Raw genomic sequence first — 23,749 nt, 5'->3', positions numbered from 1 at the left:
CTGACGTGACCTGACGTAACCTGACGTAACCTCCGGGGTGAGGATTCCCTTAAAAGTGTTTTCTTTTTTTTTAGTAATAATTCCCCCCTGCAGGGGCATCCTACACGGAGACCACTTGCGCCCTCGCCATCCCCCAGGAATGAAGGACATTGCATTTTTCTTCCTGCCTGCGGGGATCGGGCTGTCATGCCTGTTGCTGAGTGGGGTGGCTCTCTTCCAGCGTATAGCGATATCCATCCAAAAAAGAAGCATCAATTTCCAGATATACAAATACCAGGTGAACGTATCTGTGTCATCCCTAATTTCTTTTTATGCTTTGTTACGGTTGGCCTTTACTATTTTAGAGCTCAAGAAGCATAACGATGATAAGGATGGTTTGGACTTTTCGGTTCACATGCCCCACGTGCACAAAGCGTACCTCAAAAAGATGCGACTGCAGAGGAACTTTTGGATCCTGCTACTGTGCTCAATTGCGTGGGTATTCTACATCCGCTTCACGTATTTAATATTGTATTATCGAGAGAAGGTTAAGAAGAGCGATGAGGAATATGAAGCCATCATGGTTCTGAAGGGAACGCTGAACAAGTGCACCAACAGCGTGACACAGAGTGATGGGCGCGGACTCAAGTACAGCGAAACTTCTCAGGAGGAAGACCTTCTATCGGACAGTGACATCACCACCGACGGGAACGCAAACACATCGGAGAAGTCGTCCGTCCTGGAGGACGGCCAGAGGAAGAACCCTGGCATTCGGCAGCGCCGCTGAGGTGCATGGCGACTTGGCCATTCGTTGCGTCAACGTATGATGTCTTTGTGTGAAATTTGTTTCGTCGACCATCTTTTTTGTGTTTGATTGACCCTCTGTAGTTTGTAAACCCGTAAACCCTGAGGGCCCACTCATTTTTCATACTTGCTCCCATTGTTCATCCTCGGTGAACAACCCTCTCGTTTGTCTACTTTGAATTTCCTTCCCTTTTGCAGAACGGATACCCCGTTTGTAGTTACTAATTTGAAAAAGGGCAAAAAAAAAAAAAAAAAAAAAAAAAAAAAGTGTATTAAATTGGGCAAAGTTGTATGGTAACACCGAACGATTCCAGCTAACAACTACCCGCTGAATTACTGTGCGTCGAGGCCCCCATCGATGGTGGTATTCTGCAGGCGGTAGCCACGGAGCAACCTCTCGCGGCGCTTCTGTTCATCCTGCGCATCCCCCCAGGAGTCTGCTTCTTCGGGGCACAGTTTGGAGCTCTCCTCCACCTCCGTGAGCTCATTGATTATCCTTTTCTCTTCCTCAATTAACCACAAGGGCTTTATATACTTAACAAGGCACCCCCTACTTCTCATTTTTTCCAGAAAATGAATCATATCGAGATTGGGTCTAGCCGTTCTGGGTAGAACCTCAAATTTGTAGGGCTTAATGTGGGCCCTGAGATTTACGCGTTCCATATAGACAATGGTTACAGTTCCCCCTACTTTTTTAATGACATCGATGGAGGACTGATCAGCATTGGCCACTTCGATGTCAATCTTGTATGGGAAAGGATAATCATTCACATTGAAGAGCTTCACTCCATTTTTCACTTTTACGCATTTGGAGTCGTGCAAATGTCTCTGTGTAATTGGGAATCGCACATCAAGTCTTCCCTTCTCAATAAAGTACCTGAGTTTGGAAAGGTTAAGGCAGTCAAAGTTTTTTTTTTGCCTACTTAGCCATGCCTCGGGCCACTTTGGTAACCTCCTGTAGAGAGGAGTTCGTCCACCTTCAAAGGTACGACTGTTTGGTCTGCCTGATTTTCTATGCTTGTGTTTTTCTCTAATCCCCTTTCCTGGACCCTTATCACCTCTTCCCCTTTTTTTCTTTCTCTTTCTGTTCACACCCAAAGTACGCAGGTTTCTGGGCTCGATAGGGAAGAAGCTTTTCTTGCTGTGGGCAAATCTTCTGTTAAATGGGTGACATTCGAAGTTCCTTTCTGATCCATCATGGAACACTTCTCGAAAATGTTTCGCCAGCTTCAGTTCAATTTCAGCGTCTTGGCGATCTTCTCTTTGGTTTACTGTCGCATGGTTTGTTCTCACCAAGTTTGTTGTAGTGCGCATGTGTCCTTTATAACACGCGGGGGAGGACCCCACGAACAGCCACCTCCTCAGCGTCAGGCTGCTCACCGCTCTACAGCTTCTTATCATGTTCGTGGAAAAAAAAAAAAAAAAAAAAAAAAAAAAAAAAGAGGAAGGGGAAGGGGAGGGGGGGGACTCACCAAAAAATGAACTCGTCTGGACTAGAGGAGGATGGGGTCGCTCAGCGAAGTTATATATCTCCCTCTATATATGTAAACATATGTACATGGAATACCTCCCTCTAGGAAACACTCAATGTAGTGTCAAAACTGTCCCAAAGGTGTGCCCACATTTCTGTAGAATTGATATGAAAATGGTTTCCACAGATATGTTTGTTGTGTGCATTACTTGCGCCAGCTAGCCATTTGGTAGGGCAAAAAAAAAAAAAAAAAAAAAAAAAAAAAAAAATATTTCAGATTTTCCCAATCATCAGCATACAAAGGACGGATGCACAATTCTGCAAATGTAGTTCCATCCATGCAGTTTGGAAAACATTAAAAGTGCGTGAAACATATTTGCCCATTCGCTACCATTCCGCAGTTCCTATTCGAAGGAGAGGGAGCCCCAGGCAAAGTTCGTTGAGGTGTATTTGCAGTGGGGGTGTGCCAAGCGCACATTCCCCAGTGCGAACTTATATTGACACAGGTGTTGGACTTTGGGACATCTTCCAGGCACGAGGGAGGAACACCGTTTGGCCGATGCTCTTGCTACCACGGCAAACTATTTGGGTATGCATAGTACAGGCGTAACATGAGTACACTTTTGCAGGCTCGGGGTGTGGGTTTCTGCCTGTCGTGTAGTTCTAGTTAGGCGAAATGGAATGATGACCATATCGAGGGGGAACTCTTGGGGGAAGTAATGTCACAGTTGAACGGGTTAACATTTTTTTTTTTTTTTTTTTTTTTTTTTTTCTCGGAGCGTCACAGTGGAATACGTGCCCCATACGATTGCTCATCGCGCGCCCGTTTTGGCAAATCCGGCGGTTCACCATTACAGAGTGCAACGAGGAGGACCGGTAAAAAGGGGAGCGCGCTTCGCCTAGTGACGCACTCGGAAATGAGCAGTGAGAAACAAGTTTATTCGTCCCACTTGAAGATGACTCTTTTTCTGATGTGTCATCGGACCAAGCGCGCGGCTGTTCTCTTGTCGTCATGGTGGTTATCCTCTTTTTTGTTCTCTGTTTTTTTTCTTTTTCTTTTTTTTTTTTTTTTTTTTTTTTTTTTACTTTTACATACCAACCGTATTCCCCAACTTGCTGGGAAACCTTTGTTAAGAACAAAAATAAATGGTCCTTTCGCCCCCCTAAAGTGGGAATGAAAACTGCGTGAGGATATTTTCCCCTCACTGCCGCCTTTTGCGCATTTTTCCTGCTGACGCCCTCGCCACATGTTACCCCTTTAAATGCGAGAAATGCTTGCTAAAGGATGTGAGAGGAGGGTGGGGCCATCTTAGGGTTATTTATTTATTTTTTTTTTTCCCATCAACAAGAAATGTCACAGATTGGGAGGAAGAGTGGGATCCATTTGATTATGCAGTCCGCGTGACGATGTAACGTTTTTTCCTCGTCTTCATCGCCCCCCGTTTGTTCATCGCGTCGTCACTATATCGCTTCTGTTGTCCCCTTGGTTTGTGGTCTCCATCTGAGTGTCCACCTTCCTGAGGATTCATAGCAGCTCATTTTGTCTGCCTTGCGCAGGAAGTTGCTTCACGCAGCGCTGCTCTGCTCGAGTACATGCTTGCACATATTATGTACATACGTGTGTATTAATCATTTTTTTTTTATTTTTCATTTATATATTTATTTATTTATTTTTTATTTTATTTTTTTTTTTTGTATATCCTTCTGATATAGCTAGCCAACTGCGCCACGAGGGGAATGTACGTGCATAGGAGTTGTGTATAGCTCTGCATGTGTAGCATCCGTGTAGAGGTGAGCGATCACGTTGCATTAGCTGTATAGTATTTTCCACGCAACCCCCCACACGAAAACACACAATGGGGAACCCGGAAATCGAGAACAACTGCACCCTGTACATTTGTACAGACAACTGCGAAACCCCATCCATTAGCGAAATCCAGAAAAAGTTAGAAAGCCAAAATGTAGAAAAAAAAATAGAAGGCATGGAACATCTTATATTTAACATCATCCAAGGAGAGCCATATGGAAATATGCTTATGTGTGTCATCAGGTTTATAGTTCCCCATAAGGATCATCGGCTGAAGAAGCTGAGCCACATATTTTTTGAGGTTGTGGACAAATGTAAAAGTGATGGTAGCTTAAAGGAAGAAATGCTTCTCGTATGTAATGCCTTGAGGAATGATATTATATCCCCAAATGAGTACGTGAGGGGTTCGACACTGAGACTGTTAAGCAAAATTAAGAACCTGAAAATTATTGAACCTTTAATAGAAGCCATTACAAAAAACCTGAACCATCGACATAGCTATGTTAGGAAGAATGCCATCAGCTGTATCCACACGATTATAAAGGAACATGGAAGTGATGTGATTCCAAACTCGGTTAAAGAAGTGGAGAAAATATTATTTTTGGAAAATGATATATCGACCAAACGTAGTGCACTATCTATGTTAATTGATGTCGACCCAATGACTACATTAAAATATATTCTCTCGCTAAATGATCAGTTGTATGACACTGCTGATGTGATACTGCTTGAAGTTATTCACCTATTTAAGAAGCTATATATTCCCCACGTGTTTGATAACTCATATTTGTCGATAAATGATGAGGATGAGGAAAACGATGAGGACAAGGGCATTCGCAGTGGAATTGGGCCTATTCCCTCTATAAGCCCCATGACCGGTGGGCCTCTTCCTGACGGAGGTAATGAAGCAGAGGAAGAAAATCCAGATGGGTGTGAGTCCGATGGGGAAGTAGATATCTTCGCATATCTACTCTCCGGAGATGAGATCCCATTTCATCAGGGAGATGTACCCACGGGGAAGAGAACCAGGAATATTACTGGTGTAGATGAAAAGATTGGTAGTAACTTCCTTAGTGTGAGTACCCCAGGCGTAGCGACCAATTACAAAGATGAAACAAGCGGAGGAATGCTAAACGTGCTAAGTGAAGAAATACAATTTAGGAAGAACAGGTTAAACGAAAGTGATTACAGTCAATACAAAAATAACGTTGTTAAAATTCTCCTTAACATGATGAACAAGAATGTGAGCAACAGTGTGTTGTATGAGGGTGCCTGTTGTTTGCTTTATATGAGTACCTCGGAGGTTAGTATAAAAACGGCAAGCGAGTGTTTTATCAAGTTATTAATTAATCAACACGATAACAACATCAAATTGATTGTAATTGATAGGCTATATTATATCATGTGTAAGTGGAAGAAGGTGCTGGAAAATTATGTAATGGATTTATTGAGGGCATTAAACTTCCCGTCCAGGGATATAAGGGTAAAAATATTAAACCTGGTACTACACATATTGAGCAGTAGGAATGTGCACTTAGTGTTGGGCGTTCTGAAAAAGGAGCTCCTGAAGCTTAACAGCACAGTTATGTATAGTAAGAACGTTTTTGCGAGTGGGGGTGGTAACACGAGTGCGGTGGTAGGTTCCTCCGGCGGAGGTGCCAACAGTGGTGGGGCAACCTCTCCAAATGCACTTCCCAACACCACTATGAGCAACACAGGAGAGACCAGCTCTCTCAGTAATAACCTCTCCACGAATTATCAGGAAGTTATTAGTTACAAAAAAATACTACTCAAGTCGATACAACACATATGTAATATGTTTTCCAACGAGTGTCTAAACATGGTAGACTTACTACTGACATACGTGAATGATGAAGAGAAGGAAATAAATTACGAAGCGGCGGTATGTATAAGGAAACTAGCGAATAATCCCTTTTTGCAGAGTATCATTTTGCAAAAAATTGTGGACGCCATATTTGATGTGAAGAAGCCACATATCCTCAGGATATTTTTTTGGGTCCTGGGACAATACATGCATGGAGAAGAAGTTATTTTGCAATTCATGAAGAAATTATATGTGCACCTTGTTCCTCTGCTTGGTAGTAATATGGAGTCGGATATTATTAGCAGGTTACAGAGTGAGAAGTTTAAAAAGAACAAAATGGCGGTGAACTTTAACGCGAATTCTTCATCTGCCAGTCCTGCTATACAAGCCAAAACGGTCGTGTTGGAAGATGGAACATACGCTACGGAGGCAGTGTGGAAAAGCCAGACTGCATCATCAGGGGAGGATACCCCCGGTGAGTTAAACTCCTTTGCTTATAATTTAGTTTCTGAGAATGACGATTTATTGTTGTCTGTTTTGTGCGTATGTGTTACGAAGTTGTATTTAAAATTGGTGGCAACGGTGGGAGGGGAAGTCTTCCGCTTTTTGGGTTCGTATTTTGTGAAGCCTCCCGTGGGGTGCCACTCAGATGAAGGAAGCGCCGCAAACGGAAATGCCCAAAACGGAAATGCCACAAACGGAAATGTCACAAACGGAAATGCCAGCGTGAACGAATTTCGGAATAAAGGAATGTACATCCTCGCCAGTATGGTTAAGTACCTGGGGCAGAAGAACGCAAAGAAGAGCTCTGTTGATGTTCACTACAACGACAGCAACGTGGTTAGGGTTAGCCACTGCCTCAAAATATTTCTCCATATCACATGCAACATGAGTACCATGGATGACTCCACAAAGAAACTCATCTTGACCTTCCTCAGTGGGAATGAGTACTACCAGAAGTTCCTTCAGAAGGAGGAGGAAAAGTATAGCAGTATTTACAGTTCCAGTTATAGGCAAATACGGGCGGGTGGAGGTGCTTTTCCCCAAGGGGAGGACGAGAACGATGCAGATAATCTCGGACAAGGATCGATGGAAATATCCAAAGGAGTGACCACCCTACCTCCTCAAACTGAACCAAATGAAAACAAGGAGAGTGTAGATGATGAAATATACTTCCGTATTCTCAAGGAAAAAAAAAATGTTCTGAATATCCTGGACGAGAGATCTGTAGAGATGGACGAAAGAGCTGTATTAATGGATGAAAAATTGGATAAGCTAAAATTGAAGTATACCCTTAGCAACGACATTCTTTTTGAGGAAAACGAGTTTAAGTTACCCACGTTTAAGCATAATTATTCCTCCCTTTTCATGGCAAAATTGTATAACTCGCAAAGACTAACAGGAATAGATGATGATATTTTCATTGAGGCTGTCCCGATAGTTTCAAATATCAACCTCATTGTAGAGTTGTATGTTTACAACCAGTCGGGTGCTTATTTACAGAACATTTTCATTAGCCTATCGACTCATGGGAATTTAAAACCAATTGATAAGATCCCTGAGTTTAACTTGGGTCCAAATGAGAAGAGGAAGTTTAAGATCACCGTGAAGGTACACACGACTGAGACGGGGATTATCTTCGGTTATGTGTTTTATGAGAGGAAGAATGAAAATAAGAAGAATTACATCGTGCTTAGCGAGCTGAACATTAACATGACCGACTACATCAATGCATCCTTCATTTCGTCGCACCTGTTCCGCATCATGTGGTCTGAATTCGAATGGGAAAACAAGATCAACATTAATACTTCCATCAGGTGGGTAGTTATCCTTATCTGTTAAGGAAATGGACCGGGCATAATATATATTCTTCTCTCTCCACATATTAAGTTGCTAATTTTTTGTAACATGTTTTCGATGCAAAATTTCATCCTTTTGCTTTATTTTTTAGGGACGCCTTCGAACTTTTGAAGCTCATCATTAAGCAAACGAACATGACCATCGTGGAGAAGTTCATGCCACTGGAGTTTTATGAGAAGGAAACCAAGAACAGAACGGGGCAAGCCAACATATCCCCCATCGATATTTATATTTCTTACATTTCTAGCTTAGAGGACCTAAAATGCCTTGTCAACAATTCAGCCTTCTTTGCAGTTAACCTATTCTCGCGTAGCATTTTCGGGGAAGACTCCCTAGCGAACTTGTCCGTACAGAAGAACCCAGACGGCCGCCTCTCGGGGAGTATCCGCGTTCGTAGCCGCACTCAGGTTAGGATCGCTTACCGTTACCCGATCAACTGATTGGTGAAAGGTTTATCTATCAGATAGATCATCCCATCATAAAAATGTTCTTCCCATAAACACACTAATGTTATTTTTTTCCTTCCCCTCCCTCCCCCTCCCCTCTTTCCAGGGAATTGCCCTCAGCTTGGGAGATAAAATTACACTCGTTCAAACAGGCCTTAGTATGGAGACGCACTGATGTGTGTTGCTAGATTCATATTACTTTGGAGTGAACATGACCAGAAGAATCTGTGATGTTTTAATCCGTTGCCCATTTGGAAAGGCAACTTCCCATTTAGAAGCTTGCGTCTCGTTCAGGCGCCTGTATGTGCAGATGAAAGCGTTTCACCATAGTACGCCCATCTGATTAACATGTTTTTCCCTCCATGTCGTCGTAGAGTTTTCCATCGTCTCAACCTGTTAGCATCTCCCGGTTAGGGGAAATTGATAAAGGGAGAGGGCGATTCTTAGCCAGTAATAGTCTGCGCGTGAATACCCCTCCTCTCCCTCTTCTTACATCAACTTAAATAAAATCGTCCCAAGGGCGGTCAACGGAGTTGACACGTTCCTTTTCTCTGTGAATTTTAAAAATATCGTTAGGAAAAAAAAAAAAAAAAAAAAAAAAAAAAAGGTAGAAGCTTTTTTTTATGCTACTACAAAGTATGTAAACGGTACATGGATGGAAGGAGATGTGTACGTGCATATGTTTGTATAGGTTATGTATCCTCACGTTATATTTTCCGCCTAAGGGTATCGCGGCTATGGCGCCGATGTACATTTTTATGAGTCAAATATTGGACGTAAAAAAAAAAAAAAAAAAAAAAAAAAAAAAATCGAAAAAAATGTGCGCACAAAGAGGAATGCACTTTTGTAAAAAAAAGGGGGAAATCATTTGTAACGTGTGGTACTCCATTGGGTAATTTTTTCCCCTCCTTGGGCTATTCTTTTGCTTTTTTTTTTTTTTTTTTTTTTTTTTTTTCACTCTCCTTTTAGGCCTTTTCCCCCCTTTTTTTTTTTCCTTTTTTTTTTTTTTTTTTTTTGCAATTTTTTCACAGGGGGGGGAAATGCGAAGTGGACGACTCCATGAGAGCGCATACACTTGTCACGAGTTCTGTCGGGGGTATGCGATTGGTTCGATTGGCTTCCAGTCGATAACGACCCTCGGGGGACAACAGTACGAGGCTAAAGCTTCACTTGTGATTGCTCTGCGGAGGGCTGTCAAAATTGGCAGTTCCTTTTTGCGCATCCCCCCCTCCCCCAGGGGTATACAGTGTGCACACTTGTGCTTAGGGCGCTGGGTTGCATTTACGGGGGATATTCACGAGCTTTAAGAACCTGGTGATCATGCTGAAGTACTTGGAGGTGAAGAGTGGGAACGGGGCGGAGACGGACCAGTCGGAGGGGAGCGACGTGGTGGGGAGCTACTCCCTGGAGGAGTTGAAGAAGAAGATGGAGGCGGCACAGAAGAAGCATTTCGGATATAAGAATTTGAAGGATTTTCAAATAGAAGCGGTGCACGCAGTGTTCCACAAGAGAGACAGTTTAATTGTGATGGCCACGGGGATGGGAAAGTCGCTATGTTACCAGATACCCTCCCTTATGGAGGAAGCGAAGAAAAAATTCACAGTGGTAATATCACCCCTTATATCTCTAATGACAGATCAAGTAGACAATCTGAAGAGAAAGGGAATTTCCTCCGTGTTTTTAGGAAGTGGACAGAAGATAAGTAAGAACCAGGTCTTAACAGAAATTAAGCATGGGATGTATAAGATAGTTTATTGTAGTCCAGAGTTTGCACTAAACAACAAGCAAATGTTTGTAATGTTAAGGAAGAGGATTCTACTCCTAGCCATTGATGAAGTGCACTGTATGTCGGAGTGGGGACATGATTTTAGACCGACCTACAGAAAATTACACGAACTAAAGCAAATATTAGTTGGGATCCCTTTTATGGGTTTAACAGCTACATGTACAAGAGAGGTCCAAAATGATATTCTAAAGAATTTAAATTTCGATATGAAGACATGCCTTATCAAAACAAGTAGCGTTAACAAGAGGAACCTTTTCTACTGCGTTAGGGAGAAAACAAATATCCTGAATGATTTGAAAGATGTGTTAGACATTCCAAATAGGAAATCTTTGGAAAGGACCAAGAGGTTTATTGATAATTCAAAAATATGTCCTTACAACTCCACCCTTATTTATGTTACGTCGAAAAAGGAGTGCGAAAATATTTTTTCGTTTCTGAAAGAGAAAGGATTATTGGTTCGAATGTACCATGCGGATTTAAGTAATGATGAAAAGAAAGAAGCACATGAAAAGTTCTTAAAGGACGAAGTACAGATAATCGTTGCCACGGTGGCATTTGGTATGGGCATAGATAAACCAGATATCAGGAGGATCATTCACTATGGATTCTCCCGTTCTCTGGAAGCCTACGTTCAGCAAGTGGGAAGGGCAGGTCGAGACAATAGCAATGCTGAAGCAATTCTTTTCTTTCACGTAAATGATGAATCTAAAATAAAAAATATATTGCTGAGGGAAAATATTGCTAATAACTTAATAGAAACAAATTTCCAACGCGTTGAACATATAATTAGTATGTTCACAGATGCATCCGATTATGCTTACTCGACCATCTGTCGAAGGAAAAAGATATATGAGTACTTTGATGAGACACCAAATACCTGCACAGATATAGACGTGTTCGACAATGAGGATAACTGCGGCGTTTGCTTTTATGTGAAAAAGTACGACATGTACCTCTGTGCCAACTGTGATAATTGCGCATATTACTTGTCGGAAATTCGCAAGGTCAACAGTAAGTTGTGTGGTGCAAAGGTGGACACCACAAAAATGGATGTAACAAGGATGAGTGGTACAAAGGTGATAGGTGTGAATGTTGAAGACATTAGTATAAATACCGACAAGAGACAACCTCCTACCGATGCCACCTCCCTCCTGAAGAAGGAGTCTCGTAAGGCTGTGAATACTACTCTACGTATCAGTGACAACCCCCAAGCATTGTCCATCGAGGAAGGAATAGATCTATCCGCGGAACTGAAAACGTTACTCAGTTGCATTTCCTCCCTTAAGGGAAGAACCGGAATCGGTGTCATTTGCAAAGTACTGGTAAAGAGCAAAGAATCGTGCATAATTAAAAAAGGCTACCATAACATTAAGGAGTATGGAGATGGGAAACACAAAAGCACTAACTGGTGGTCCGCTTTTCTAAAGGTTGCGAGGAATGATAAGTACATAAAGGAAACATTGGTCTATGGAAAGGATTTAAGTTATTTGAGTGTAGGTTTAACTCCCAAGGGGGAGGCCTTTATTATGAATACTGAACAAAGGTATACCGTTAGATTACCGTTCTTTTTGGTAGACAAGGAGAAGAAGGCAAAGAGTGGCAAAGGAACGAAGAAGACCAATGCGAGGAAAAGTGAAAATGAACCCGTGGATTATTTGTATAATGAAAAGGCTAGTCAGAGAAATAGGTGGAACAACATTGGGGAGGACTTCAACTACAAAGAAAAAAGAGACCATGTGAGTAAGGAAGAAAAACCTTTGGAGGGAGAAAAACGTTCCTCTGTCTTGAGTGCTACTCACGGTAGCATTTCCCACCAGACTGAAGGAGTCTACTCGATAACGCAAGCCAGTGTCGACAGGAACAACACTATCCCGGATAATAAATATGGATACTTCAACACGGACAAGAATCAATGTCGAAGGGAGCATCAATACAAAGAGGAAAAACTAACGGAAGAAAAAATAAATGATTCTATAATGAGAATTTTACTTAGGACAAGAATTATAGAAGCTAGACAACAGAACATCCCACCCTTTCAGTTAATATCAGATAAACCATTAAAGGATATATGCCACAAACGACTCACATCTGTTCACTTGATTAGAAAACACGTCGATAATATTTCACCCGTTTGTCCTAACTCCTTTTTGGAAAAGCTTATTTCAGGAATCAGAGGTTTTTGCCTTCTACACGACTTAGATATGAATATAAATCTGAACACAGCTAGCCAAAATATGGGTTCACCTGAAGGCGTCGAAAGGCAGATATCCAGTCTGAACAAATTTTCCAACCTAATTTCATCTTATCAATATGATCATAAGACAGAAAAGCTTGGGGGAGACTCTTCCTTCCAAGGTGCCTCGTCGAGGGAGATAAGAAGTGGTCCTTATGTAGATGGGGGTGTAGGAAGTAGTGTTGTCCACAACGGTATGAACCACGGTTCCATTAGCCACGGTGCAGTTGTCCGTAATTATGCGTGCAGGGAGGAAGAGACGCCCTCCTACCAGAGTATGTACTTTAACGGTGGTGCGAAAACGGAGATGAAAATGGATGTAAGTGGTAGTTGGATTGCCCCCCCTGGTGGCCAAAGGAACCATCCCACTGGGAAATTTATAGGGGGGGCGAAGCCGATGCTCAACTGTGACACAAACCACCCTAACAGAGATTTCATCGAGAAACGTAGCGCAAAGGAAACTATTTTGGGCCCCTTTTGCACCAATGCAGAGGCGACCAACGAGCTACATCATATTAGCAGTAAGGACAAAAGCAGACTTATGGATTTTTTCGAGGACGATTTTAAATTTATAAAGGAGACCAACAAGTCGGAGTTTAATCCAAACGGTTCGCTTGTGGATAACAAAAGGGAACAAAGAGTTCCCATCGACTTTCCCAAATATACCTTCCAGGGTGAAGTTTGGAGAGGGAGTAACGCAGCGCAACCCATACAAATCGGGAACGAAGTGGTGAAGCCGAATGAAAGAAATTTTCACAATCGAACCAATACCATTACCCGTTTGAGCACCCTGGAGAAACAGGAAAACGGGGGTGCATGGACAGGGCCAAGAGTGCGAGAAGCACACTCAGGTGATCCATTTAGAGAATCCTTTCCCATTAGGAGAACCATGGGGGAGAATCACGTTGATGTCTTAAATGACAAAAAAAAAAAATTAGATTTTATTGATTCGTTTTCATATGACTATAAAAAACAACAGGACGAAGATAACCTGGGAAGGTTTCCCGGCAGGCATGATGGCACTTCGTCCTTTCAGGACTTTAAACGACGAAGGTTTTAAAAAAAAAAAAAAAAAAAAGAAAGAAAAGGGAGAGAGGGAGGGCGTAAATAATCGGAGAAACTGTCCCTCCCCTTTTTCTGGGTTTGTTTCATTTGTTTAATGCGTTTGACTTTATTCACTTGTTTAGTTTTCTTAGTTCGGGGAAATTTTTCCGAGCTAGCCAATTTTTTATAATTTTTTTTTTTTTTTTTTTTTTTTTTCAAATTTGTTCCTTGTCTTATCTTCTTCCCTTTCTTATGGCTACTCAACGACCAGCGGGATGCTACTCATATCCTGCATACCATTTTAAAGTATGCGTTTTTTTCTTTTCTTTTCCCCCCCACCTTTTATCTTCTTCATAAATTTTGGAAGACTTTGTCGGAAAATGCAAACCCAGTCAGATGACATAATCATCTTCCTCTTCCTCCTCGTGGGGCAGGTTTAAAACTGAAAAGTCAATGTTCTCGCTTGGCGTCTGTTCGGGAAGGGAACGATGGATAGAAGAAAGTGGCGGTGAAGGGGTGAAGGGGTGAAGAGGTGAAGAAGGGGGACCCAAATTATGCAAACGCACGCGGGCCCGCCGTTGCACCGTGTATACCTTAACCCGCTCGTAGTGCATAAACAGGGTGAGCGTCCTGAAGAGCTGAAAAGAGAAGCGCAAAACGGTGAGGCTCTGAGAAATTATTTCCTCCACTTCTTTGTTCTTCGTTTTGATCATCTCCGGCTGGTAAAACACCTTGAGGTCCCCGCTGCTGATTAGCAACAGGAAGCACATGATCGTCACTGTCACGTCGAAGAGCCCCTCGAAATTGTGGAAGTAGCTGCGACCCTGTAGGTGTGTGTGTGTGGGGGGTCATCACCCGTGTATGAGTACATTACAGTGCAAAGCGGGGATAAGATGCCCAGATATGGTCCCCAATACACACCCTCTCTTGTGTATGATAATTCGCTAATAGCATAGTGACTATACGCCATCACTCACCTGCGTGGCCAAGCGAAGACAAACCTCCAAGACGAGCATCAGTATAACGAACATCTCAGAGAGGACCACAAACAAACTAACCATCTTTGTGTACGCGGTGTAGACAAGAATGAAAAGGTTAAGGATAATGACAAGGAAGTACAAGTACATGGTGCCCTTGGAGTAGTACAGACGGTTTGCAAGGATGTGGAAAAAGTCGAACGATGTGTGATTCTTGTAGTAAAAGAAACCTTCACCATCATCATCGTCGCGTTCTTTATTTCCAGTGAACTTGTCTGTCAAACCGTCCACCATCTGTCCATAGCACCGTTTTGCTCTTTCATAGATGTTGGCAAAGACAGGATAGCTGTAGGATGGGTAATATTTTCTCCTGGATTTTACGGAGTGGGGGTTTTGGTCCCTGCCTTTTGCAGCCAACGCATCAGCTTCCTCCACATGGTGTGTCAGATGGTCTTCCAGGTCATCTTCATGGTGGTGTCCACTAAGATCTCTCTTTTTTATTAACCATTCATTCTCGTCCTCAGTAATGTCCTCTCTCTCGCGATGCGAAAATTTCATCTTCCCGTACTCCCACGGAGGATACCTCCCCGCTTGGTTCGGATGGCCATTATGTTTTTGACTTTGTGTTCTACCTTGTGTGCCACCTTGCACGGTACCATGAGCGCTCTCTTGTTTGTAGTTTGTTCGCTCCCTTTTTGCAGCTCTACTATGTTCCCCCTTCCTCTGCGGGGGAGGATCCTTAAAACTCAGCAAGTCATCAATCTCTAGCAATACAGCCTCGTTTTCATCACTGCCATTTATTTCTTCGTCTATGAAGATGTCCATGCATAATATGGTTGGTTGAGCCACTTGGCGAGGGTTATTTGGCGGGGGGAATTCTCCCAGAGGGGAGCAGCAGCAAAGGTTCTATATGAGGATCTTCTTTTTTTAAATGTAAAAAAAAAAAAAAAAAAAAAAAAAAAAAGGACAAGATAATTATTCTTCACCTTTCTATATGAGGTTAAGTGAAGTCACTCATAAGGAGATGGATTCAAACGCGCATTGCCCCTGTACACGTGGGGGTCATCCACACGGTCTTCCGATAAAGTTGTGTGAATGAAGTGCGTTGAAACGAAGTAAATCAAATCCTCTTGACATGGTTTTGTTCTTCTCCTCGCCAAAAAGCCAACTGGGGCTGAGTTTACAGAATTATAAAAAAGGCCTCCAACCCAGCGGAGAGAACAATTACAAAATAGGGATCACCCTTAAGAAGGTTGTGCGGAGCAGAAACGGAAAAAGGAGAAAAGTAGAGAAACAAATGTGGGCGGCAAAGGAGAAGCCAAATGGGAATAGTAACGCCACGCGACCGAAGCGAAAAGACCTTTCAATTTAAAAAATAAAAAAATAAATAAATAAAATAAAATAACAGGGTTTAGAGGCATTCTCCGTATAAATGATTTCCCCCCAATTTTATTAGTAGGTACATTTAAAGTATTTTGAAAAGGTTGCATTTTTTTTTTTTTTTTTTTTTTTTTTCCTGGTCCTTTTTTCTCCTGTGGGAATGAAGCATGGTTGAGAAAAAAATAAAATTCTATGTCTCTCTTCCCCTGAGGGGTTACACAGCACTTGTTTCTTTTCCCCTTTACAAAAAGGGGGGCATTATTTATTACGCCGCCTCCTTTTCGGGCATCTGTCCAAATGTAAGGAAAAAAAAAAAAAAAAAAAAAGAACAATCGGTGAACTCACCGTGTGTTGTCTGATTCACAATGTGGACGACATGAATGGCTGATTGTCTCTGTTCGTGTCAAGGAGCCACGTACAGAGTAACAATATGGAACGTAGCAATGTGCAAAGCAGCCCATATACATTTGCGTACACGCTGCTACACTGTAGGAGGATTTTTGGCATGCCTGTGTCCCTTGGAACGTGCCGCTGCACACGTTTGGCTCCCTTACTATCAGCTCACTTCCCCCCACACACATGAGCATGCGCCCACGCGAGGGATGGCTTGGATGCCCCGGTAGCTTTTCCACCAAATTGTTGTGAGCTTTCTGTCTCTACCGCATGGGCAATTTAGTCGGGGAAGAGAGGTCCTTCATCGAAGTCGGTAGGAAGACGAAAATAAAAGGAAGTTGCAAAAAGAGAAAGGGCAGGAAAGAAAAAAAAAAAAAAAAAAAAAGCATAGCATAGAATAGCAAAGTAAAGGAGAAACCTTCCATCCACACAAATGCCGATCGATCATTGGAATGTATATTCGCTTTATTTCTCTCCCCTGCCTGGCTATTTCTTTTTTTTTTTTTTTTTTTTTTTTTTCCACCCAATTAAACGAACTATACTCCATCACATCGGAGCAGAAAAGTGATGTAGGAGTTTTGTTGCTTGGAAGTTTTTTTTTCTTTTTTTTCACCTAGAGGGAAGAAGGTTTCCAAATTTCGCTACTGTTTTAAGGTGCCCACTCGTTTTTTTCCTGTGGCATTTTTTACAAAATGGTCAGTCGCAAATGGTTGACATGAGAATTATACCCTTGCAAGTCCACATCGAAAAAAAAGGAAAGTCCCTTTTTTTTTTTTTTTTTTTTTTTTTCAATAAAATTTTTTGTGAAAGAAGTTTCCTTTCCGATACGCCACAATTTGAGTAGCTACACCTTGCGGTGTTGGCGGCGCAGGAGGAGGTAGAACATCCAAGGGAAAGTAACAAAAGTGGAAGAAAGGGGAGAGAGAGAAAAAAAAAAAAAAAAAAAAAAAATACACCGTAACGCTGAGGAGGAGGGTCGTCCATTCGTAAGCACACAAGGAGAGGACAACCATCAGTGTGGGGATAAGGGAAAAAAAAAAAAAAAAAAAAAGGATAACTACATATGTGCACGGAAGGAGGGATATATATCTACAACTGTGCATGAAGAATACAGTCTACTTTGGATAGAAGCTACCCTGTCTGCAGTCCGCAGAGACGCGACACTCTTCCCCCGTTCATAGACAATGATCAACGATATGCCCACCCAAATGGTGGATGACTCGGGGTTGAGCTTCAAAATTGTGGACGAGGATAGCGTACAGAGGTTCATCAAAAGTGCAGCCTACAACGAGTTGATTGACTTCATTACGCATTTAAACAATTCCGTAGTGGCGGTGGAGATGCATCCCTTGGATCATTTCTACGCACGAGAAGACAGGCGCGAAGGAGTAGCCACCCCCATTGACCAAGTCGACAACATCCTCATAATTTCACGCAACGTACAAAATGTACTTACTCTCATAAAAAGCATGAACAAGTATATAGATCTATGCCCCCCCATAAAACAACCGACTCGATTTGGTAATAAAGGTTTTCAAAATTTTTGTGATGAGTATTACAAAGAGATTGATGAAAAATTACCAACCATTTTAAGCCAGTCTGGATTACAGAACCTATCCGAACATATCTTCCAGTTGAGTTACTATTTAAAAAACTCCATAGGGAATAGAAAGCGAATTGATTATGGCACAGGGCATGAATTGAATTTTCTGCTCTTTCTCTTTTGCCTGAACAAGTTGCATTTTTTTGGCCCCCCTGACCACAAGCATCTCGTCCTCGTTCTCTACCGGCAGTACGATCAGCAGGGCACCCCTCGCAAGAAATGTGCCTTTCCGTGGAGCGAATTGTGCCACAGTCTATGTGGTCACAGAATGGTTGAGCATGCATATGAACCGTTCATCCGTGAGCATCAACATCTATGTATATTTAATTCTCCCTCCTAAACGCCCAGGTACCTCGAATGCGTGAGAAGAATCCAAATCACCTACACCGTGGAGCCAGCAGGGAGCAGAGGCGCCTGGGGGTTGGACGACTTCCAATTTTTAGTTTTTCTCTTTGGCGCTGCTCAGTTATCGTACAACACACAGATAAAGACGGATGATGTAAGGGGGAGTGTATTGCGGAAGGTGGTGGACCCCTTCTAATGATGCGACCTCTTGTTCGTCCAATTGTGTGTACATATTAGCGAGTCGGCACAAGTAGTACCTTCATTGGTAGACACTTTATTCTTATCTTACCATATATAATCATATACCTTTTTTTTTTTTTTTTTTTTTTTTTTTTTTTTTTTTTTTATTTCCTCGCTTTTCGCTACACTGGTCTTCAGATAGAGAAGAAGGAATTGCTGGAATTGTGGGCACCAAAGTACCTTTATTTTGACGCGCTGAAATACATTTCAATGGTAATGCCATGTCATGGCGATGAATTTGTTTCGCGCGAACTCCGTTTTGGTACTTGTTCCCGTTTAGCCCAACAATATGTTACATGCGTGCCTACACAGAGCTATATGTGTTTATCTGCGCATTGCACTTTTCCTCGCAGTTGAAGCACGCCCCCTTTCACGAATCCTCCCAAATGTTGTACGACATTTCGGGTGTGGAGACATGGTATGGCTAGCGAAATTTGAAGCATCTCTTCATTCCTTCAGATGATTTTATCCCCCCCCTGTAGCGCAGCTTTTTACGTGTGTATTGGTTCGCCGTCTGTGTAACTTCATTTTTTTCTCACCTTTTTTTTTCTGTTTTTAGGGAGAAGATTTGCTCGGGATTGTTGAAGATGTACCAAGCAGAGATCATCCAGAAGCGGCAAATCCTACAGCACATTTTATTCGGCAAACTGATTGATTTTTAACAGCGTTCCCTGTGGGGGCGTACTTCCTCATGGCAACTTTTTTTCTTTTCTTTTTTTTTTTTTTTTTTTTCTTTTTACGGATCTGTTTTTTTTTTTACCATGTGTGCATCCGCATGCAGTGTGGCATCTGGATGGGCACCGGAGCTCTTCGCACTTCACTTGATCTGGGAAGTGAGCTAAGTTGATGAACGTTGTCCATTTTTCTAAGCATATATATATATGTGTGTATTCATATATATCGTATATATTTATATTTTGATACCCCTTTTTGCGATTTCCCCGACGAAATAAAGCTGGGCATTTTTATTTGTGACAGAGCGGGCGCAGGTGCAACGCTCTGCACGTTGTCGGTTGTTGTGGAAAAAGGGGGCGCACATGGATAACAGGGAGATGGACATACCGACTGCGTGTCGGGGGAAGCATACCATCAGCTATTGTTAGTTCAGGAAAATTGGCAGTCAATTTTTGCCCCGACACGAATCATAAGAGGAGGTGCACTAGTGTGTCACCTCATGACCCAAAGAGCGAACTGTTCTCCGTCGCATTTCCATTTGCATCCATCTTTTATGCATATTTGCGTGCATGCTTATGTGCATATTTATGTGAATATTTATGAGGTGATTATGCCCCCCCCCGCGCCAGGAGTACACATGGAAGAATCCGCCCCAATCATATTAACGTAGAGGACAGGAGCAGGGGAAAAGAAAATCACAATCGACTTCACCACGTTATTTATTGAAAATCTTCCCATCCAGTGGTAGTCCTCCAAGTATAAATGTGTACGAATATTTTAAGGGGCGTCCCAAGTGAACTGCTTCGTTTTTTTCCCATCCTTAGTTTGACGATTGACCACTGGCTGCTTTGTGTTGTTCAACGTTGCGTTACGTTTTTGTGTCGTTTCGTTGATGTGTTTACGCGGCTACGCTTGTTCTTCGTTTCTTTGTTTGTTTCTTTTTTTTTTTTTTTTTTTATCCCTGTGGCGTTAGCGCCTCACCATCTGTGAAAATATACGAAGCGTGCCGCATTTGCTACAACTAGACACATTTTTTTTTTTTTTTTTTTTTTTTTTTTTTTTCCTTGGGACAAAACTAAGGAGTGACGAATGGCTGTTTTCGTAGATCATTTTTTGTTGCGAAAGATATTTTTTTACCCCAAAGGAGGTATCTTCCTTCCAAGGTTACTTCTACCTGTTAGGGATGCTTCTACCTGTTAGGAGTGCTTCTACCTGTTAGGGGTCCTCCTTCCTGTTAAAGGCGCTTCTTCCTGTAAAGAGTTCTCCACCCGTTTTTAACGATGCCAGCGGGCAACTTCGTTAATCTTTAGTCCATGTGTGATACTGCATGTACCTGAGGGTTCTGGGCAGCCCCTTTGCTGTTACTCTCCCTACGCGCCTTTCTCCTTGCTCTTTGCACCTCGTACCTTGTTTACTTCTCGTCCTCTCCACTCCTGATACAAAGATGCCCCCCCACCGTTTCCAAAAACTGGGGAACAGGCTCCTCTCGACCTTGTTAATTCACCCCAAGGCATCCCTGCTGTTTGTAGTACATCTTTTCCTTTTTAGACAAGGCACCTGCTTACGGCCTAGTGGAAGCAACACATTCGCAACTGACCTAACATGGGAGGAAGGGAGGAAGTTAGACTTGCCAACATGTAACACGTGTGACGCGGATGATGCCTGTTCCGTGTGTATCCATGAGAAGGGAGAGTCTGAGGTAACCACCCGGGGGGTATCTGTCAAGGAGAGCTGCAGAGCGTGTGTAATAATGCTAAATGAACGTCTCTTCCCCTCATCTTTATTTTATTTATTTTTTTTTTTTTTTCTCACCTGCAGAATATAATCCCCATGGTGGCCATCCCAAGCAAGCGCAAATATCTTCAAGAGAAAATTGAGAAAATAAAATCAGAGCTTCACCAAAATTTACCTGAGCAGAAATGGAAGAAAAAAAAGAAAAAAGAATCTTACAGTTTTTTTGAAGGGGAAGACGATGACAAGGGGGAGGTGGACGAAGAAGAAGGAGATTCCACTTCCCACGCGACGATGGACAACCAGATTTTCCATCATAACAAAGGAACCCATTACGAAGGGGAAGACAAGCACCCCGATGAGTTTCAAAAATGCGCCACTTCGGATTGTCACATGAATAAGGATGCTTCTGGAATTCCTGATTACCTTAGGCACTTTATGGATGGCTCAGAGGAGAAGGCCCAGACATCGTGGAGCAGTTGGAGCAGTGCCTTTAAAAAGAAGGAGGTTTCCTCTTCTACCGACCAAGTGACCCTACCCCTCCAGCAATTGCAAGATGTGAGCATTTACCTTCGGAGCTCTGCCGTATTTAGTTGTGTTTGGACGCGGAATCTGTGGAATATCCTACTGGCCAAACGTGTGCTCCACAGAATGATTTCCGCTTCTTCACCTCTTAATTACTCGCTCATCTAATAATCACATCCTCTTCACTGTTCCCTTCGCCGCAGAGCCAATACGTTGGGTATATCCAAATAGGCAACCCACCGCAAACGATCAGACCCATATTTGACACCGGGAGCACGTAAGTTTTGGAGAGAGGGACGGCAAGAAGGGGAAAGGCCATCCGCCACTTGGCGATGTTGTTACACATCGAAACAATCCCCTCATGTACGTATGCACACCCTTTATTTGAGCGTACAATACAACTATGTTTTCCCCTACGAAGGAACATCTGGGTCGTGAGCACCAAGTGCAAGGATGACACTTGTCTGAAGGTGCACCGGTACGACTACAAGCTATCTAAGAGCTTCCGCTACTACAAGCCGCGCACGAATCTGGATATCATGGTGGGGCGTCGTCGATGCGTACAAGGGTGTACGTGTGTGTAAAGATAGGCATACGCACGTTCTTATGCAATGACGCGGTTATGTTTTCATCTACTTATTTACGTCCACCCCCCCCCCTTATGTGAGCAGTTTGGCACGGGAATAATCCAAGGCGTGATCGGTGTGGAGAACTTCCGCATAGGACCGTTCAAGTTATTCAACCAACCCTTCGGTCTCGTAAAGCGCGAGAAAAGGAGTGAAGCAAAGTCAAACGTCTTTGAGAGAATTAACTTCGAAGGCATAGTTGGGTTGGCATTCCCAGCAATGCTATCGACAGGAAAAACAACCATCTATGAAAACCTTATGGACACATATAAGCTCAGCCATAACGAGTTCTCTATATATATAGGAAAAGACAATAAACATTCAGCTTTAATTTTTGGAGGAGTGGACAGACGCTTTTTCGAGGGAGACATTTATATGTTTCCAGTGGTAAAAGAATACTACTGGGAAATAGAATTTGACGGACTGTACATTGATCATCAGAAATTTTGTTGTGATTCCAGTTCCATTGTTTACGACATGAGAAAGAAAGAAAAAAAAAAAGGGAAAGTGCACAGAAATTCTTTTGTGAGGAAATACTTGAAAAAAAAAACTGACTTGATGAATATGTCGAGTGTTTGGCACCACCGTCGGGAAGGCGCAGAAGTAGACTCAAAGGAGGATCAATCAGGGATAGATCTCTCTGAGGAGGAGAAAGATGGAGAACATTCCATCAGGGGCGAAGTAAACACATATGGTGTTCATCCGGGAAGACATGGTAAAGGGGTACACAGCCGACAGCAGAGGCGACACAGGCGACATGGATGGAGAAGACACATGAGAAGAGTCAACCACCGAGGAAAGGATAATAAATTGAAGAAAAACAAAAACTACCTCATCTTCGATTCTGGGACATCTTACAATAGTGTTCCTAAGTCGGAGATCAAGTACTTCTTCAAGATCCTTCCTTCGAAGGTACGTTTGGAAAAATCGTCTGAACAGGACATAAAATGGCTAGTTGGCAAAAAAAAAAAAAAAAAAAACACACACACACACACATACAACACGGGCAGTGCGCAAAATGGCTAGCTGCAAAAAAAAAAAAAAAAAAAAAAAATCTCCACTTTACCCCCCGCAGAAATGTGACGACAGCAACATAGAGGAAGTAGTGGCTAGTTACCCTAACCTGACCTACGTCATTGTAATTCGATCATCACGCGCGCCATTTAAATAGTACACGCGTGCTTGAAGCACTGTAAGCATTCATACACCCGAAACTTTGCAAACGCTCGTCATTGGAAATGTGCCACTCTCCCCTACCCCCGCAGAACAACATGCCCTTCACGCTGACGCCGGCGCAGTACCTTGTCCGGAAGTCCAACATGTGCAAGCCGGCGTTCATGGAAATAGAAGTTTCGCCTGAATATGGCCACGCATACATTTTGGGGAATGCGACTTTCATGAGATACTACTACACCGTCTACAGACGCGGAGATGGGAACAAGAGCTCCTACGTAAGCAGAAAGAGCGTTTGGTGTGGCGGAAGAGTAGCGCCACGGTTCATTTGAAAATGGTGTTCATTGGTAGGCGTCCCACACGCCTCATCGTCCTTTCTGCGTTCCTTATAATCTTGTGAATGCTTTTTTTACCTTTCTTCACGTTTTACCCACATACAACAGGTGGGCATTGCAAAGGCAGTGCACGCAGAAGACAATGAGGAGTATCTGACCAACCTGCAGAGGAAGATGAACCAAATGGAGTAGACCCCGCCCGTTCGTATTAACCCACTGTAATGGGTTAAAATGGGTGCTTCTTTTTTTTTTTTTTTTTATATGTTTTGTTTTTTTATATGTTTTTTTTTTTTTTTAATTTAATTTAATTTTTTTTTTTTGTATGTTTTGTTTTTGTAAAGATGTATTGACAGCCGGACCGTGGGCACAAATGGGAAAAGAAGGCAATCAGGTCATACGTTATTACTGTGGCGAAATAAAGTTATATCAAGTGAATAACAAAAAAAGGGGAAGGACATATGTGGCTGGGACGACGGACGAGTGCATGCCAT

The 23,749-nt window shown here is 42.6% G+C and overlaps 7 protein-coding genes across 7 annotated transcripts; 5 read left to right on the top strand and 2 right to left on the bottom strand.

Moving 5' to 3' along the window:
- Positions 1–139: 139 nt before the first annotated feature.
- PKNH_1329100 (conserved Plasmodium protein, unknown function) lies at positions 140–766 on the top strand (the record flags this gene model as incomplete). Its single annotated transcript, XM_002260691.1, has 1 exon — positions 140–766. One exon carries the CDS (start codon positions 140–142, stop codon positions 764–766), a length of 627 nt encoding a protein of 208 aa, XP_002260727.1.
- Positions 767–1,116: 350 nt separating this feature from the next.
- On the bottom strand, positions 1,117–2,184 carry PKNH_1329000 (ribosomal protein L15, mitochondrial, putative; the record flags this gene model as incomplete). The annotated part of the gene is made up of 1 exon (XM_002260690.2): positions 1,117–2,184. The coding sequence occupies one exon, from the start codon at positions 2,182–2,184 to the stop codon at positions 1,117–1,119; it is 1,068 nt and encodes a 355-aa protein (XP_002260726.2).
- A 1,926-nt stretch (positions 2,185–4,110) lies between these two features.
- Positions 4,111–8,367, top strand: PKNH_1328900 (coatomer subunit beta, putative; the record flags this gene model as incomplete). The annotated part of the gene is made up of 3 exons (XM_002260689.2): positions 4,111–7,703; positions 7,838–8,153; positions 8,299–8,367. The coding sequence occupies 3 exons, from the start codon at positions 4,111–4,113 to the stop codon at positions 8,365–8,367; spliced, it is 3,978 nt and encodes a 1,325-aa protein (XP_002260725.2).
- A 1,145-nt stretch (positions 8,368–9,512) lies between these two features.
- Positions 9,513–13,271, top strand: PKNH_1328800 (ADP-dependent DNA helicase RecQ, putative; the record flags this gene model as incomplete). Its single annotated transcript, XM_002260688.1, has 1 exon — positions 9,513–13,271. One exon carries the CDS (start codon positions 9,513–9,515, stop codon positions 13,269–13,271), a length of 3,759 nt encoding a protein of 1,252 aa, XP_002260724.1.
- Positions 13,272–13,647: 376 nt separating this feature from the next.
- On the bottom strand, positions 13,648–15,057 carry PKNH_1328700 (uncharacterized protein; the record flags this gene model as incomplete). The annotated part of the gene is made up of 3 exons (XM_002260687.1): positions 13,648–13,725; positions 13,849–14,079; positions 14,233–15,057. The coding sequence occupies 3 exons, from the start codon at positions 15,055–15,057 to the stop codon at positions 13,648–13,650; spliced, it is 1,134 nt and encodes a 377-aa protein (XP_002260723.1).
- A 2,156-nt stretch (positions 15,058–17,213) lies between these two features.
- Positions 17,214–18,855, top strand: PKNH_1328600 (serine/threonine protein phosphatase 2A activator, putative; the record flags this gene model as incomplete). The annotated part of the gene is made up of 5 exons (XM_002260686.1): positions 17,214–17,797; positions 17,957–18,107; positions 18,332–18,406; positions 18,547–18,611; positions 18,753–18,855. 5 exons carry the CDS (start codon positions 17,214–17,216, stop codon positions 18,853–18,855), a joined length of 978 nt encoding a protein of 325 aa, XP_002260722.1.
- A 1,457-nt stretch (positions 18,856–20,312) lies between these two features.
- On the top strand, positions 20,313–23,450 carry PKNH_1328500 (plasmepsin IX, putative; the record flags this gene model as incomplete). Its single annotated transcript, XM_039113534.1, has 8 exons — positions 20,313–20,567; positions 20,687–21,157; positions 21,328–21,401; positions 21,546–21,666; positions 21,796–22,662; positions 22,826–22,888; positions 23,016–23,201; positions 23,367–23,450. 8 exons carry the CDS (start codon positions 20,313–20,315, stop codon positions 23,448–23,450), a joined length of 2,121 nt encoding a protein of 706 aa, XP_038969912.1.
- Positions 23,451–23,749: the final 299 nt, after the last annotated feature.

The sequence above is a fragment of the Plasmodium knowlesi genome (genome assembly GCF_000006355.2).
Source record: "Plasmodium knowlesi strain H genome assembly, chromosome: 13".
In the NCBI taxonomy this organism is placed as follows: Eukaryota; Apicomplexa; class Aconoidasida; order Haemosporida; family Plasmodiidae; genus Plasmodium; species Plasmodium knowlesi.
Note: the sequence above shows the minus strand (reverse complement) of the source record. Positions and strands in the feature narration are given on the sequence as shown.